This window comes from Arvicola amphibius, chromosome 5, assembly GCF_903992535.2.
Source record: "Arvicola amphibius chromosome 5, mArvAmp1.2, whole genome shotgun sequence".
Classification (NCBI taxonomy): Eukaryota; Metazoa; Chordata; class Mammalia; order Rodentia; family Cricetidae; genus Arvicola; species Arvicola amphibius.
In genome coordinates, this window is record NC_052051.1 from 135,684,048 (window position 1) to 135,701,766 (window position 17,719).

Here is a 17,719-nt window from a genome sequence, read left to right on the forward strand (position 1 = left end):
TGCAGCCAGGAGCATTAGTCTAATGGATCATCTAGCATCTCCATGCAGTCTCCAAGTCCACCATTTGCTGTGCTGGAAGCTTTTATATAAATTATATCTGTTCCATTGACCCTGCTTAAAATTAACTAGGCGCCTGCCAGTCTTACCCTGTCTAAGACACAGACAGCACTGCAGCCACTCAGCTCACAGGGACGGCTACTCCTGAGCAGGCCCGCCCAGACTTTGGCTACAACCTGAGAATATGCTTCTTAGCTCTTTGGGGCTTTGGTGAGCCTGGGCCTCTTCCCTTCTAGAAACAGAACCGCTTGCTAACTTTGCTCTTAGAGGTGTGCTTCTGAATCCTGATCTTAAATGTGCGGTTTACCAGGACAAAGACCCTGTCTAGCCAGGTCTCTTCCCTTCTGGACAGATAGTTTTCATTGATCTACCCTTTCACTCCCCTGAGCTGTGTTCTTTGTGTAGTGAGTCTGCGTACGCACTAGCTGCTCCATCCCTATGTACCTGTCACTCCAGCACTTGGAGGAGGAGGCAGGAGGACCAAAAGCTCACAATCACCCCAGCTAAATAGCATGTTTGAGGTCAGCCTGTGCTACATAAGGCCTTGTCATAAAATACACACAGACACACGTACACTCTGTATTTCAATTAAGTGACAGCGATTTAACAACATTCAAGGTTTTACATCTGTTACACTCTAATGTTCTTAGTAAACAAGATAACTTATATGAATGTGTTTAAAGCATTAAAAAGCAAATGAAATTTTTTTTATTGTTGCTGCTGCTGGTAAATTAGACTTTGGTTCTAGATTTGATTCCTTTATTATTAGCAATCAAATCAATTTTAATGTTTGATGTTAGGAAGATCTCAACCCTAAGATGGCTACAACAGATTCCAGAACCATCATGTTTTTTAAAATGGCTATTAAAAGCAGGATCCTGTTTGCTTTTGTGGGACAAACACAAACCAGAACATCACTCAGTAATTTGCTAATGCGTATGTAAAGCTCTAGAACCTATTAGAGCCACACTATAAACTCACATGCAGGCAATGGGCGGATACTTTCTAAACACTGAACTAAATTCTTTTTCTATGCTGGTGTTGAATGGATTGTAGAGTCATCTTAAACATGTGCTTTAAAAAAAAATGTGTGTGTGTCCCACAGAGGTCAGGAGAAGGTGAAATCCCCTGGATCTGGAGTTACAGGTGACTGTGAGCAGCCTAATGTGGGTGCTGGGAACTGAACTTGGGTCCTCTGCAAGAGCAGCAAGTACTTTTAATTACTGAACATCTCTCCAGCTGCCACTAACATGTATCTACTAGTCTCTCACTGAGTATTCAACATCTGTAACAGTCTTAATTCCAACCTGGCTTGAAGAAAGGGCAAGAGGGATTTTTAAAAAATAACTAGGATACTGTGATCTTACAATTGTTCATAAAGCTAGAGAGCCAAACAAAAGAACAAACAAGCGACTGTTAACACTTCTGAATTCCTAGGGGAGTGTTCACAAGGGATGTCAAACACCACAACAATGTGGTCTTTATCAGCACAAACACCTCTAAGATAGAAAGTCAAACTTCTATTGGGAAAACAGAAAGGTATTTCTCACATGAGCAAACGGGAGTGTAACGGCAACAGAAAAACAGAAGCAGTTTTTGGAGTGTGTGTGTGTGTGGTGTGTGTGTAATGTTTAAAAGCATTCTACCTCAATACATTAGTTATATAGAGTTTGCTTCCCATAAATATTTTAAATTGTTTTGCATATTAGAACAGGCTAAAACATGATTTTGTACTTTGGCAATTGTGACTTTGATGACTTGGGTAGTAAGTGCTTTAATCTCACAAAGATTAGTCCTGTATGCCTTGCTTGGGTGTGGCCAGCCACCAAGAATGACATACCAGTAAAACTAAGGTTCCGTGAAAGTTCCAAGTCCTCCTGCATGCAGCTACTTCTACTTACGAAAGACTACCAATGCCCAGCAGGTCCTTGCTAAAATACCACCGTGTGGTGGATTATTGTTGTTGGTGGCATTTCTTAAGGGGAACTGTCATTCGTTTTTTTTGCAATCTCTCCTTGACTATGCACAAGTCCCTTTACAGTGCTGCAAGAGCTTGCTGAGACAATATTCTGCTTTGTCTGACAAGACTGCCACTGATTCAGAAATACCAACTTCAGAAAGATTTCAGGAGAAAGCACCAGGCTAAGTCAAAGAGGAAACAGCCTACAGTAGGCAGATTCTCAGAAACAAAGATGGAGTTGAAGAACAAAGACTCCCACTGTCTCTGTGACTTTGAACTTTTTCCTTACCTACTTATTCTAAATAAAAAGGCATGACTAAAACATCAGTGTTTGCAGTAGAGGTCTGTACAGTGTCAGGCTGGCTGTCAGGACCAGCTTCTCGTAGGAGACTATGCCACACTTCCTGTGTGAAGGAGAGGAGAAATGCGATTTCCCACTACCAGCCAGAGATCTTACTGCTCTCTGGGGGCAAAACAAAGAGAAAGACAGTGAGAACAGAACTCGTTTAGGGAGGCCCTTGTGCTTCACCAGCCCATGGACCAGCAACGCTGTCTTTCTTCCCCGCTCCGCAGAGCCATGCGAAGGCTTGTGTGTGTAAAGCAAACCCCAACTTCAGCTCTCTGCCTCCTGGAGGACAGAGTTCAGATGTACAGTCCCTAAGGCAAGGTGACCAAGTTTGGGGGCTGCTTTACAGTTCCATTCTGTTTATATTGTACCCCAAGAATGATTATCTGCATCAAAGTCTGAAGCCATAGCATTTTCTTCTTTTTGATTCTGCCCAACCTAAGCTCTACCGCATGTGAGAATATCAAAAGGCTATTAGCTTCAAAGGGGAACTATTTCAAGTGTGTACCACTTTCTCCTTTCACGGTAGAAAACATTGCATGTTGAAACTGGCAAGGCACTCTTCTTCCTTTTATTTACTTTCTCAGTCACCGGAAAGACTCAGACCATTGAGAGCAGGCATTCCTTTCTGCTTCTGAGAGTCCACTGCAAAAGCCACTGCTTCAGACAGACTATAGAAGAGAAGACTTTCTTCTTCCTTTTTGCAGTACTCTCCTCTGGTCAGGGAATCCCTCACAGAAGGATTGCACTGAGCCAGTAAAACCTGGACGCCAATGGCTTCGTAATCCCTGCGAACTTCTTTCAGGGTGTGGATCCCCGCGGTGTCTAGAAACTGTATTGCGCTGCAGTCAATGACAATAGCGTGTAGCTCCAAGGGGTCACGGGAGAGCTGCACTGAAACGTCGTCCTGGATCCCACTGAAAATCACTGTTTCCTCTTTGAGTTTCTTCTTTGCTACCTTCTTCCAAGCTGCCTTTACCAAGACTGGGTTTATAGTTTTCTTGTACAGAGCTGATTTAAAGCATTCTTTGTTTATGTAGTAGAGAGGGGATATGAAGCGGAAAATCTTGATGTCCGACTTGGTCTGAAGGTTCTTGTAGTCGGAAATGGATTCAAAGGTTTCAGACTCTTCTTCCAAACCAAGCAGTGAAGCTTTTGGCTTCTGAGTACGGAGGATTACACAAAACATAGAAAAACAAACCCCAACAAGCAGGCCTATTTCGGTGCTTAACAGAGCGGAGGAGAGCATAGTCACAAACCAGATAACCGTATCCATTCTGCTAACCCTCCACATCTTGGGTAGGTCTCTAAATTTGAGAAGGGCACCCCGGAGATTTACAATCGTGATGACACCAAGGACGCATTTTTGAAGGGAATAGAATAAAGGAGCTATTACCAGAAGGACCAACAAAAGAACAAGGGCTGTCACGATAGCTGACAGCTGGGACTGGCAGCCTGTTGATTCTTTCACCAATGTCTTTGCAAGAGCAGCACTAGTAGTTATGCAGTGGAAGAAGGAAGGTATGATATTGCAAAAGCCAATGGCGTACATTTCCTGATTTGCTTTGACCGTGTAGCCATGTTTCTTGGCAAACATTTCAGAAAGAGATACAGTGGTAGCAAAACCAATGATAGAAATAGCTATTGCATCTATAGCCACATTAGGAATCAGGCTCCAGTCTGGTGCTTGGGGCGGCATAAACCCAGTGGGAATATGTCCAGAAATACTGGAATTGTAATTCTCATTTAGTTTTCCAAAATGAGAAACTAATGTCGCTGCCACCACAACAATGAGTTCGGTTGGAATTGGCGCCTTGAGCTTGGCCTTGAAGCGTTCATTGAGTTCTTTGCTTGGCAAAAGGACCAGGAGACACAACAGGCTGGTGATGAGATCACAGATATTGGTCTTAGGGATGTTTCTAAAGATATTGATCCAGGTAGTGATGACCGAGCCTACACCACTGCTCCGAGGAAGCTTTAGCCCGAGGAGGTACTTGGCCTGAGATGTGAGAACGGTGAGAGAGGCACCAGTGACAAACCCACTCAGCAAGGCATCTGAGAGGTAGACAGAGACAAAGCCCACTTGAAAGAAGCCCATCGCTACCTGGAAGAGAGCACATGCAAGCGTTAAACAGAGATGGGAACGAGCGCCTCATACCACCCTGGCCTTCCTCTACTGCGAGGAACCAGAGGACCAGAGTGTCAGAGCTAAAAGAAACACAACCATACATGCCTTTTCTTTCATGTCACAAGGCAGGGAAGGTTGCCTAAAGCCGTACTCACTAGCCTCCCTATAATGAGGACTTGGGGTTTTACCTTATCCAGTAATTTGAAGCTGGGACATAGTTCAGATTGCTTTCAACGTTCCAAACAAATTTATACAAACTCAAATTGGAGAAATTCTTCTTCTACTTAAGAAAACATTTTCTCCAAATTAAAAAGTATTATCATAAAATAGAAGGTTTCTAATTTTTATTTTTGGAGGCAAGGTCTCATGGTTCCAGGATAGCCTGGAACTTTGATGACCCCAAACTCCTGATCTTCCTGCCTCTCCCTCCCAAATGCTATGATTACAGGCATGTACCACTATTCAGATGAAAGTAAAATTTTAGCTGCTAGAAAAATTAAGTTCACATCAAAACTGAATCATGCAATGTTATGCCTCTGAATTAGTAATACTACTCTAGTCTTTGCTGCCCAAGTCTGCAGAATTCTACTACCCCTCCTCACCTTGGTGAGATATACTAAGAAAGCCAACATGGGCTCTAGGCAAGACAACCATCACCTCCTTCCTTCTGTTTCTCCCACCTCATCCATATCAATGAAAGCCAACTATTCTTCCTGGGCTCCAAAGCCTACATACAGAACAGGTCTAATGCTGGTACTGGTTTCTGGATGCTAAAAGGCAGGGGCATAATCATATCAACAGATTAGCAGGTTCCATAGGAGACTCGAGAAGATTTTATTTTGTAATCATTTCTCTTGGCTGGTCAAATAGTGGCCCTCAAGATTTTCTCTCCCTCTTCATCAATCCAAAAGAACTACTAAATTTAGTAGAAGTCTCTCACTAGAGTAGCTATTCTTTCTTTTTTTTTCTTTTCTTTTAATTGAGCTATACAAAGTAGCTATTCTTAAGGAAGATGGGAGCTGGCAGTAATCTGAATGACTATGGCATCCCACTTCTCCCTTCCTCATCCCTCCCCCATCTATCCCTCTTGTCTGACTACTCATGGTGATTTTGCTAATAACCAGCCACACGTGATATTAAGTAAACCCAGTGTTTCTAACATAGAAAGTTAAACATTGTACTAGTTGATCTGAGGACCCGTTCTGGTCTATTTTTTTTTTAAATAAAAAATATCGGATTGTTGGTCACTGCCTAGGAACAGGCAGGAAAGCCAGCCCTATTTTACTAGTGGAGTTTGGCTTTGGGTTCTGCTGTTCGTATCTTCAGCACTCAGTACAACCCTAACAGTCCCCCACACCAGAGATTTGTGTATACTGATTACTTTTGCCAGAAATAACCAATTGTTAGGTCTCTCCCTCATTCTTTGTCCTTCCCTGGTGTCTCAGTGTGTCACCATGGAGTCCTGGAACTTGCTATGAAATCAGGCTGGCCTCAGATACAAAGATCCTCCTGCCCCTTCCCCGAGTGCTAGGCTACCACACCCAGCCTAACTGTTGACTATTTCTTACCTGATAAACTCCAGCTATGAAGGTCACAGTGGTGCCAATTTTAATTGCATAACAACTTTTGGTACAAAGTCCATCTAATGTATGGTTTACTGACACACATCCATTTGAAGTCACTGCAAATGAAGACGATGTAGCAGCAATGTCAGGGCAGACTTTATGTAGTTCTCGGTCAACTACCTCACCAATCATAAGGCACAGTATTCCAAAAATGCCCACAGAGATGTGGCGAGAGGTACCAAACAGGCAATAGATGATGCTGGCAAAAAATGATGTATACAGACCATAGATAGGCTCCTGGCCAGCCAACAAGGAGTAAGCAATAGACTGGGGCACCAAAAGTATGCCCACAATCAGTCCAGACATCACATCGCCTAAAATGTTTTTCTTAAGATTATATTTTGGGAGCCACCGCAAAATAGGAATGAAATCAAAAACCATATTTTTGATTTTGGCTGGGCTACATTGGCAGCTCTTCTGCAGCTTTCTGATGACAAGGTTTTTGATGTTAGTATCTGGTTTTTCCTGAGGTTCCATGTGGATCCTATGATAAGGTCTGTGTCGATCATTGGTCTCAAACTGCTTGAAGTCAGTGCTTGATTCCCTTTGAGCCTCCAGTGGGTCCTCAGATGGAAGACTGAAGGCTTCTTCAGGTAAGTCCCTCAGTGGAAAGTCATGTTGCTCTTTATCTTCCGAAGACATTTTTGGAGTTAGATGGTTTACTTCCTACCCCAGAGAAAATATATATGTTAACTTATAAACTAGCTCCCAGTGCTCACATATATTAGCAGTCCTACTAATCCATTTGTGGGGTTAAAGAATTCCATTTGGGGTAGGCTTTTTCTTTTGAGGCAGGGTTTCACTATATAGTTAGCTGACCTGGAACTTGTTATGCAGACCAAGCTAGCTGAAATTCAGAGATCACTTGCTCTGCCTCCTTCATACTGGAATTAAAAGCATGGGCTATTATGTCCAGCCTGGGGGTAGATATCTCAAATATCTACTCCTTTACTGAGCCTCATCTGTCCTGGCCTTCAGAGAGGTCAGAGAGAAAGGCCAGAAGTAGACTATAAACAGAAAGTCACTGGGTAGATTCAAAACTTCTCAAGAACACTAAATATTTTCCTTTGTATCTTCCCCGATTCCCTAATGATTTTTCTCAAAAAATATTATCAGGGCAGCCTTTCTCCTTTCCATATGCTACCAAGGTCTTTACAGGCTGGGTATAGAAGTAATGCTGCCCAGAATTTTTACTTGGCAGATGCACAAGTGACCCTACCTAGGTCTTTGGGCCCTAAATTCCGGATCTAGTGCCAAAGGTTGTACCACTATTAACTAGAAGAAAACAAAGCAAAATGAAAAGATAAAAATAACAACAACAACAACAAACAACAAAAGGTCTTACAGCAATAGGAAAAGAACCAGGTTTCTAAAGGAGCATAGTAAATTGTCAATGACTATGTCACAAATTAGTTCCACATCAACTGTGAGCTTAGCTTAGTATGGTAGTTGTAATGTAACTGGTCTCCATAATCTCATAGGCGTGGCACTATTAAGAGGTTTGGCTTTGTTGGAGTGAGTATGACCTTATTGAAGGAAGTGTGTACTGTGGGGGCTTTGGGAGGCTTCCTATGCTCTGGGTACTGCCTAGTGTCTCAGTTGACTTCCAGTTGCCTTCTGATCAGATTTAACCAGCACCATGTCTGCTGCACTCTACCATGCTCCCTACCATGACGATGATGCCTCTGAAATTGTAAGCGAGCCAACCCAATCAAATGTTTCCCTTGTAAGAGTTGCCGTCATGGTCATGGTATATCTTCACAACAACAGTAATAAAAAAATATCTTCACAATAAAAAAAACCAATAAAAACACCAACTAAGACAGAAGTTGGTACCAGGGACTGGAGTATTGTTATGATAGGCCTGATCATGCTTTTGTTTGGAGGAATTTGGACTTTGGTACTTTGGGTTAGGAAAGCAGTGGAATGCTTTAAGCCCTGCTTAATAGGCCATCCCACTGAAGCATGGAAGACAGTGGTGCTAAGTTATTTGAATTGTGGGGATCAAGATGTTTCAGAGGAGGAGAATGTTAGTATGGGGCCTAGAGACTGGTCTTATGATATTTTGGTGAAGAATGTGGCTGCTTTTTGCCCTTGTCCAAAGAGTCTACCTAAAGCTAAAGGGAACAGTTTTAGATGAATTCCCTTGGCAGAGGAAATCTCAAAACAGCCTAGCATCGGTTCTGTCATGTGGTTATTAGTGCTAACTCTAATGAAGATTTATAATGGGGAAAAAAAAAGCAAGCTGAGCAAGGAAAAATACAAAATGTAAAATTTGAGGAGAAAAAGCACCAGCAAGTGGAATGGAGCTAAATCCTGTGTTCAAGGAGATAAACAGATTAAGAAATGGAATACAGGGAGTGGTGACCTCAGGGCAAGATCCTACCAGCTAAGAAAAGCTTAGATTTGGGTGGTGTAGCACGGTCACGTCTTTAATTCTAGCACTTGGGAGGCAGAGGCGGGTGGATCTTCAAGGCCAGCCTGGTCTACAAAGCACAGCCCAGGACAGCGGGAATGTTACACACAGAAATCCTGTCTCAAGCAACAACAACAACAGCACCCCCCTACACACACACACACACACACACACACACACACACACACACACACACACAAAGAAAAGAGTTGCAATAAAAACCTAGGACATCTAGCATGACCAGCTCTCTGTCAAGACCTTAATAATTTTGTAAAATCCAGCTGAAATGCTATTGTTACTAACAGCAGCAAACAATCCCCTGAGCTCAAATGAATCAGTTTCCCTCGGGGTCCGGTGGCATTCTGTACCTGTTAATCAAGCAGGACCCCGTGAAGCTCCTGCAGGAAAGGCATGCCATTCTGTCCACCAATGTGGTCACCACCAAGTATAACACTGAGATAGCAGGTTTACTGACACATTCAAATCAATCAAAGAACATGTTGTGACCATGCCCAAACAGAGGAAAATATGTGAAGGACTCAGGAAGTTTTGAATTGACAGAAGGAAAAGGGACCTTTGTCAGGTTCTAAAGACCTGTCATTACCAAGACGTTATAATTGAAGAGCCCATACCCTATTCAAGAACACAAGATACATAAAACTTACCCATATTTGCTTAACTTAGGTTGAACAAGAGAAAAGCAATAATTATTCTGAGGGTCTTTAGGGAATATAGAAGGAGAAAAGACCAGATTTAGAAGACTACTGACCCTGAGCAAGTCAAATGGTTAGCGAGCTGGTCCTCATACGTGTCTGTTTTCTCACTTCCTTTTTCCTGAGCTTGACTGAGCGATTTTCTGTCTGGGGCAGTCTTTGGTCAAAGTGCTTTTTTAACCCTAAGACAAGACAAAGAAATGTTAGAACACTACTACTACTACTACTACTACTACTATAATAATAATAATAATAAATAACAACTAGACCCAAATTTCACCTCGATGACTACTGCAGAGAAGAAGGAAAATAAAACAAATTCCAAAAACATCTAAGAAACACAAACTAATAATCAAATAAAAGTGATAAAAATGAGAAAGCCAATAGAACGGGTGAATTCCTTTGACCAGGTTGCCAGTAAATTCGACAGTCAAAGAAAAAAATCAATGGACTCAACTTGAAAGATAGCTCAAAAGAAATTACCCAAACTTAAAACAATTTAACAAAATAAAAAAATGTTGAATATAACAGAATATCCAAGACTGACATATCAAATTATTTAAACACAGAATTAAAATATCCAGAGGAAGATAGAGAATGGGCAGAGGAAATACCTCCATGTTTAATGGCCAAGAACTGTTGAGCAATCATGAACAATGAAGTAGAGGTCCGAGAATCCCGAGACTACCCAGAAGGACAAACAGAAAAGCAAAACCCAGTAGTTATCTATCACTCTTGCTCAGAGGACACTTAGAAGACAGACACACACCACTTACACAGGGACAAAGACAGGATTACAGTACATGTCCTGGAATTGATGGAATCGATGGACCCAGGAAATAATTTCTTGAAAGCAGTAACTTTGAACCTAGAAATCCACACTCAGGAAAAAAATCCTTTAAAAGACGAAGACACTGAATTTATTACCAGCAGATGAGCGTGTGCCCACACATGCAGGAACTCATGTGCTTGACACCTCCTCCCCATAGGAAGATTTTAAAATTAAAAAGATCTATTAGAATGGTGTTCAACTTTAAATATACCAATTTTGGATTTTTTTAAAAAAATTTAACCATTACATAGTAGCTTTGACTGGAATGTTCCTTGTTATGTAGACCAGGCTGACTTTGAACTCATAGAGATCCACTTGCCTTTGCTTCACAAGTGCTGGCATTAAAGGCATATACCACCATGCCCAGCTGATGTAGAAGTGTCTATGTGTTACTTTCATTATTAATAAAGAAACTGCCTTGGCCCTTTAAGAGAACAGAAAATTAAGTAGGCGGAGTAGACAGAACAGAATGCTGGGTAGAAGGCAGTGGGGAGTAGCTTCAGGCAGTCGCCATAGGCAGTTACCATGCCTCTCCTCTCAGAGATGGACGCAGGTTAAGATCTCTCCTGGTAAGCCACCCCTCGTGGTGCTATATAAATTACTAAAAATGGGTTAATTAGCCAATAAGAGGCTGAAACTACAGGCCAGGCAGTGTTTTAAAAGAATACAGTTTCCGTGTAATTATTTTGGGTAAAGCTAGCCGGGTAGCAGGACACAGCCCCGCCGCTCCCATCTACACCCAGCTTTAATTTTTATTTCATTTCATGTATATGTGTTTTGTGTGCATGTATGCTGTGTATTACTTGCTTGTGGAGTTCAGAAGACAGCATTGCATTCCCTGAATCTGGGATTACAGAAGCTTGTAAGTCATTATGTGCGTGGTGAGAACTAAATCTAATTTCTCTGGAAGAGCAACAAATGCTCCTGACTTCTAAGTTCTCTCTTTTAGCCATGAGAATCAAATCCTGATAGTTGTTCTTTTAGAACAAGAAATGACACTATATGATGTGGGAGTCCCCTCTGTATGCTGTGAATATCACTTGTTAATAAAGGAACTGCTTTGAGGCTATAGCAGAGCTATAGGGGAACAGAGTTAGGCAGGGAAAACTAAACTGAATGCTGGGAGAAAGAAGGTGGAGTCAGAGACAAGCCATATAGCCCTGCTGAAGATAGATGCTGGAGCCTTGCTGGTAGGCCATGAGCCTCGTGGTAAAATATAAAATAATGGAGATGGGTTAATTCTAGATGTAAGAGCTAGCTACTGTGTGATTATTTTGGGGCTAAGCGGCCAGGAACTAACAAGCGGCTCTTTCTTCCAACAGCTATAAAGCTACAATCTTCTGACTGTGTAGATTAGCAGTAGGAGCTACAGTACTGACCCAATGGTCTAAAGGCACTTGCAAAGAAAACTATTGGTGAGGGTGAGGAAGAGGAGCTAGAGTGATTCACAGTGACCCAGATCCTTTGAGTACTCAGGCCTAGTTTCATGAAGCACCTTCTTAAAATGTCCTTTGCATGGTCACTTGGTTTCCTCTCAAAGACAACACTTTTTACTTTTTTTTCCCATAAAGTAAAAAGACCACAAGGTTCTGAGCTCTCCCATTGCACACTGAGACAAGATGCAGCTCAAGCATTACAGCACTGGCCACACAGGGATAACCAAATCCTGGATGATTCAAGAGGACACAAAGAACAGGGCATAGAAAGAACAGAAATAATGCCATTTTGTTAGACCTAAGATTCAGATACTCACGTTGGCTCCTTTACATTTCCATGTTGATGTATTTATAAAATACTTTTGGTTTTTTGAGACAGGGTTTCTCTGTGTTGCCCTGACTGTCTTGGAACTCGCTCTGTAGACCAGGCTGTCCTTGAACTCACAGAGATCTGCACACCTCTGCCTCCCGAGTTCTTGGATTAAAGGCGTGCTCTACCTTGCCTGCAGGAATCATAATATTCTTAACCTAAGAGCAGAAAAAAAAAAAAGACCCTCAAAACTTTGAAACTGAGGAAGAGCTTTCAAGATGCAATGTTTAACTAAACATAAAATAACACTGAATATAAATATCTAAACATATATAAATGTATAGAATGTAAAATACGAACCCTTCCTGCCAACCTTTGATCATCATTGTTCATGAAAGCATAGCCATGGTGGAAAATAGATCAGTTATCCCTCAATACATGTACAGGTAAACAAAATGTGGTACAGTCTTGTATTGGATTATTATTCAGCTACTAAAAATAATTAAAGGTCTAATACTTTTCATTTGCAATGTGGATGAAGAATTTTTAAAGATACTTTAAAAGATATGTGTGGGTTTGTGTGGGAGTGTGTGCACTTGAGGGCAGATGCTCACAGAGGCCAGAAGAGGCTATAGGACTCCCTGGAACTGGAGTTACAGGTGGTTGCAGCTCACAACCTTCCTAACATGATGCTGGGAACTAAGCTTGAGTCCTCTGCAAGAGTGGTATGTGCTCTTAACCACTGAGACATCCTGTGAGCCCCCTTGATGAACAATTTGTAAACCACATGCTAACTGAATGGCACAAAAAGACTATTATCCCTATTGTCATGTCCAAATATAGTGACTGGCATTTGATCCCCAGAGCCTCTACTCATATGCACCCTCTCTCAAAATAAACTTTTTGTTTTTTTTAATTTTCACAGGAAATTTTAATGAAAAGGTATGTGAAATACCTGTATGACTACATAGCACCAGTGTGGTAATAGTTCAGGTTTTTGTTACATTCACAGGCTGTAGATATGCACACCTTCAACACTTCACTGACCCTAGACGTAAATTTTATCAATCTGTTTGTTTTTGAGACCAGGGTCTCAGTATGTAGCTCTGGCTGGCCTGGGACTTGCTATGTAGACCAGGCAGGACTCTAACTCTCCGAGATCTACCTGCCTTTGCCTCCCAAATGCTGGGACTATGGCACTACACACAGCTACGACTCTCCATTTCATGACCACTGTGTGGTCTGCTTCTCTGGAAGAGACAGTCTTTTAACAATATGAGGTCAACATTTTGGATACGTATCTCCAAATTCTGCCAAGGCTTCTATCTACTACTAAATGTCTTCCCTCTAAAAGCAAGTCCAATGGCCTCTATTTTGTTTTTCCTGAGCATCCATGTTCTAATCAGCAGACCACAAATACTAAGCAGCCATTGCTGGGTTGCAACCTTTTCCTGACATATCCATTTATTTTCTTTGGGAGGGGAGTGAGTGGAGTAGGGATTTGAACTCAGGACCTCATATATACTGAGCATGTGCCCTACACAAGACACACCTTGAAGACAGCATCCTCAAAAATGGTGCTGGGAACTGAGTCTCCACATGCCAGAGAATGAAATTAGACCTATATCAGTCATCTTGCACAAAACCTGAGTCCAAATGATTGAAGACCTCAATGTGAAACCTGAAATACTGAACCTGCTAGAAGGAAATACAGGCAGTAGCCTACAGATTTAAGTGTTGCCCTTGGGTGCATCCCAGAAAATGGAGATTAAGCCCTATTGCTGCAGACACTGTGTCCTTCAGACCTAGGACCCAAGGATCCATGCAGGCTTCCAAAGGGAGGGAAACAACCTACAGTCCTACCCAGCTTGAGGCCCGTGACCCACAACCACAATCAGTACAGCAAGCTCTCCCTAAAAAGGTGCAATAATGGCACTCATATCTTGGTGGTAACCAACAGCCATCTGACTGGACTCAAGGCCTGCTGGCAGGGGAATGTATGCCTGATACTGTAACCCTAGCTAACTACCTACGGCCAGTGAAGTCATGAATCTCAGAGCAGGGTCTCCTGTTGCCAGTTTACTAATCCCACATACTTCCTAACTTCATTCTAAACACTTATCCTTACGTCCACAGAGAAGTGTGGCTGTCGCCGCTCACCAAAGGGAACATTGTGTAAGAGGGGGCAGAAGGACCGTAAGAGCCAGCGCACTAGCAAGTGTGCGGTGACACTGACTCATAGGCATGATGGAGAACCCACGGCACCTCAACAAACAAGAGCTGACAAAGAACAATGGGGAACTAAGGAATGCCAAGGGAGGGTGAATTAGTCTTCCCCAGGGAGGAGCCTCCAAATTGGTTATCCAATACCAAACGGTCAGTCCTGAAATCATATACGTACAAGTAACACTAAGCAGAGTACATTGTGTTTACACATTCACGCATTTATAGATCTATGTAACAATAATGGTTAAAGAAAAAGAGGGCAAAAGTTTGAGAGGAAGTGAGGGGGGCATTCAAAGATTTGACTGGAAGAAATCAAAGGGAGGAAATGATACAGTTATATTTTAATTAGGAATTAAAATAAATTTATAGTCATATGTGTATGTATATATGTGCATACATACTATACTGTACATGCCTTTTTAAAAATTTTATTATTGTATGTGTACACATGCAGGCACATGAGTATGTGGGCTGGAAGGCAACTTTGTGGAATCAGTTCTCACTTTTTACCTCCTTCTACCTTTACATGAGTTCTGGGGGTTGAGGGCAGTAATCAGACTTATGCAGTAATTGCCTGTACCACTAAACTATCTTGATGAACCCTCTACTTTATTTTCTGAAACAGGATCTCTCATTGACCGCAAAGCTCACAGAGTTAACTAGGCTGGTGGGCCAGCGGGCTCCTGAGATCCTCCCGTTTCTAACTCCAATGACACTTGCAGTGGTCACAGTTAACTATTACATGGGTCTTGGGGATTTGAACTATGGTCCACCTGCTTGTATAACTAGCCCTCTTACTCACTGAGCCATTGCCTCCGCCCCCTATATGCATGCACCATTAAAATTCTTGCATTTTCCAGTAGGAACAACAGTATAAAATTTATCTCTGTGTTATAATCTGGTTACCATACGAGCATCCCAGATGAGTTCAACCAACCAAGATCTGGCTTTTTCCCCACAGTTTTGTTTGTTTGTTCGTTTGTTTTCTTCTAGCTGGAATGCCATTCCTCAATTAAATTCACAGCTCGTTTTTTTTTTTTTTAATTTCTCTCAAATGTTACCTTACCTGTCGGTTTTTTTTACTAAACACAGTATATAAATTAGCACCCCGCCATCTCCAGCTCTGCCTCTTGGAGCCAGCCCCTTCTCTTTGGCTTGATGTTTTCTCCCATGCCACTTCATATTATATACTGACTTAAAAATTCATTTTAACTATGTGTATGCACGCATGTGTGTGCATGCACACAAGTGTATGTGAATGTGAGTGAGGATGCCCTAGGAGTCCAGAAATGGGTATCAGACCCTTATCAGTTACACGTGTGGCACCCATCAGGTCCTGGGAACCTAGCTCGAGTCCCCTACAAGAGCAGTACGAGCTCTTAAGCACTGAGCCGTCTTGCCAGCCTCTATACTTATGTTAAACTGTAATCTCAAAGTGTTTGCCTAACACCTAGAAAGTGTTTTACAAGTATTTGTAAAGTAGATGAATGATGGTTTAAGAGCTTTGCCGGGAAGAAAGGGGAGTTATTTCCTTTATTCTCATCCAACTCACCAAGTGCGTGCACCTCTTTGTGCAAGATACTATAACCAAGACAGCATCAACATTCTATAGTTCATTAAGCATCTACTTGGGGTTTCGCTCACTCAAAGTTTATACTATCGACTTTTCAATCTTACCCTAGAATACAATTTAGAGATCTCCAAAGCCCTGCATATGTTCACCTCTGGCTTTTCCTCTAGGAGGCAGCACAGCACAGCACTACACGGTGACTTTCTGCAGAGACTGCCGATAAAAATGCAGATTCTTGGGCCTGCCCCTGCACATCCTAGGAAACAGAAGCCTCTGTATTCTGGGTGACACGGAGTATATGAGTCTGGGACCAGAGCTGGCAAATCAATAGGAGAGATCGAATAATCATTGGATCCCAGCCACTGTTCAACAGCTTTATGGTACTGGATAAAACCTACTCGGCATCAATTCCTGACCTGTAGAATGGAGAGGTTACCAGTACCTCACACAGGTGAAGATCTCAGAATAGTACAGTACACAAGTCAGAAGTATTACGCAATACATAATAGTTATTAGCCCATGTCTCTGGCAATTCTTAAATGACCTTCCATTTTTTTACTGAATGTCTCTGGCAACTCTTAAATGACCTTCCATTTGTTTTTTACCGATCTAATTTTTTTTTATTTTTATTTTTTTGTTTTTCGAGATAGGGTTTCTCTGCAGCTTTTTAAGAACCTGTCCTGGAGCTAGCTCTTATAGACCAGGCTGGTCTCTAACTCACAGAGATCCGCCTGCCTCTGCCTCCCGAGTCCTGGGATTAAAGGCGTGCGCCACCACCGCCCGGCTTGATCTAATTTTCAAAAACAAGAATTTCTTTTATATCCAACACAGTATATCACACTGGTTCTGGATGTCCCATAAAGAATCATGGGGTTAGGGCCACGAGCATAGTTGAGAAGAGGGAAGCCTCAGGTTCAATCCCCAGCAACCCTATAACCAAAAAGAATCGTGAGGCAAAGAGGAAGAAAACTAACACTAGTATAGTGTCAGAAAGAGAACTTAGACTGTGAATGCTTCTAAATCACTGGAAGTTATGAGAGAAAAGGACGCACCCTGACACTGCACATGGAGTGGAGGCGGGGTTCACTTACTAGCTCTGCCAGGGACTTGCTAGGTTGTTTTAGATGACTTCTTAGTGTGTCTGACCACCTAAGCACTGAAAGAATCCCAACTCTAGTCTAGAGTTTAAAAGGATTTCTGCACTGAATTTTGTACCTAATCAGGAGTGGACGGCGGAGATGGCTCCTCCGTCCATACCGGACGGATACCAGCCCACTGCAGGTATGCCAGGTGCGAGGAGAGCAGTACCTGTCCCACTAGACTGCGGACGCCCTGCTGGCCGCGGCGCTCCCCTCCGGTCCCCGGTCCTCACCTTAAGGCTTCAGGTTGCCGAGCCCGGGCTTCCGAGGCGCGTCTTCTCGTAAGACTGGTCTGCAGGAAAGCTGCCGCGCGGGCACAGGCGGCGCGGCCGCGAGCGAGCCTCCTTTTAATCCCCGGGTCCTCGTCCCCGCCCATCACCCGGCCCCGAGGAGGCGGCCCTCCACTGTCACCGGTGGAAAGGTGCGGAAGGAGCCCAGCGAGCCCAGCGGCGTGGCAGTCACGTGGCTTGGCGGCGCGACCGCTAGCCAATCACCCCGACCGGCCAGCGATCGCCCCGCCCCTCGGTCGCTCGCTTTCTCGCGATTGGCTGTTCTGGACCCTCTGCCACGCATCAAAGGTCTGAGTTATCTGGGGATCCTGCCTTCTACTGCCTGGGCTCGAGCAGGGCTCCAGCTAGCAACCCGCAGAACGTACCGGGGCTCTCAGGAACCCTCCCCGAGCTCAGCTCGCCCTCGAAGGCTTCAAATGGCCACAGGCTCTTGCCCCAGGACTTTTTCCGTTCTCCGTAGAGCCCAGTAACCAGAGGGTGCTTTTAAAGGGTGTCAATGGAAAAGTAAAGATAGATAATGGAAAAGTAAAGATAGATATGAAATTTCACCCCAACTGTTGTTTGACACCTTCCTGGCTTTTCATGACCGTTAGGGAGAAAAATCAAATGGTCTCTGTCCTGGCACCACCACCATTGTTCATTTCTGCTACACAAAGGAGATTCGTGTCTCT

General features: G+C 43.0%; 1 protein-coding gene across 1 annotated transcript; it reads right to left on the bottom strand.

Annotated features, from left to right (window-relative positions):
• Window positions 1-1,876: 1,876 nt before the first annotated feature.
• Slc26a2 (solute carrier family 26 member 2) lies at window positions 1,877-17,148 on the bottom strand. Its single transcript, XM_038331958.1, has 5 exons — window positions 16,992-17,148; window positions 11,831-12,041; window positions 9,302-9,427; window positions 6,060-6,782; window positions 1,877-4,467 (listed from the first exon to the last, which is right to left on the bottom strand). Exons 4-5 carry the CDS (start codon window positions 6,756-6,758, stop codon window positions 2,947-2,949), a joined length of 2,220 nt encoding a protein of 739 aa, XP_038187886.1. The 5' UTR covers window positions 6,759-6,782; window positions 9,302-9,427; window positions 11,831-12,041; window positions 16,992-17,148; the 3' UTR covers window positions 1,877-2,946.
• Between the last annotated feature and the right edge of the window lie 571 nt (window positions 17,149-17,719).

Coding starts and splice junctions, on each gene's coding strand:
- Slc26a2 (XM_038331958.1), bottom strand. CDS start 6,758: ATGTCTTCGGAAGATAAAGAGCAACATGACTTTCCACTGAGGGACTTA. Junction 4,468..6,059: donor TCATAGCTGGAGTTTATCAG/GTAAGAAATAGT, acceptor GCTCTCTTCCAG/GTAGCGATGGGCTTCTTTCA.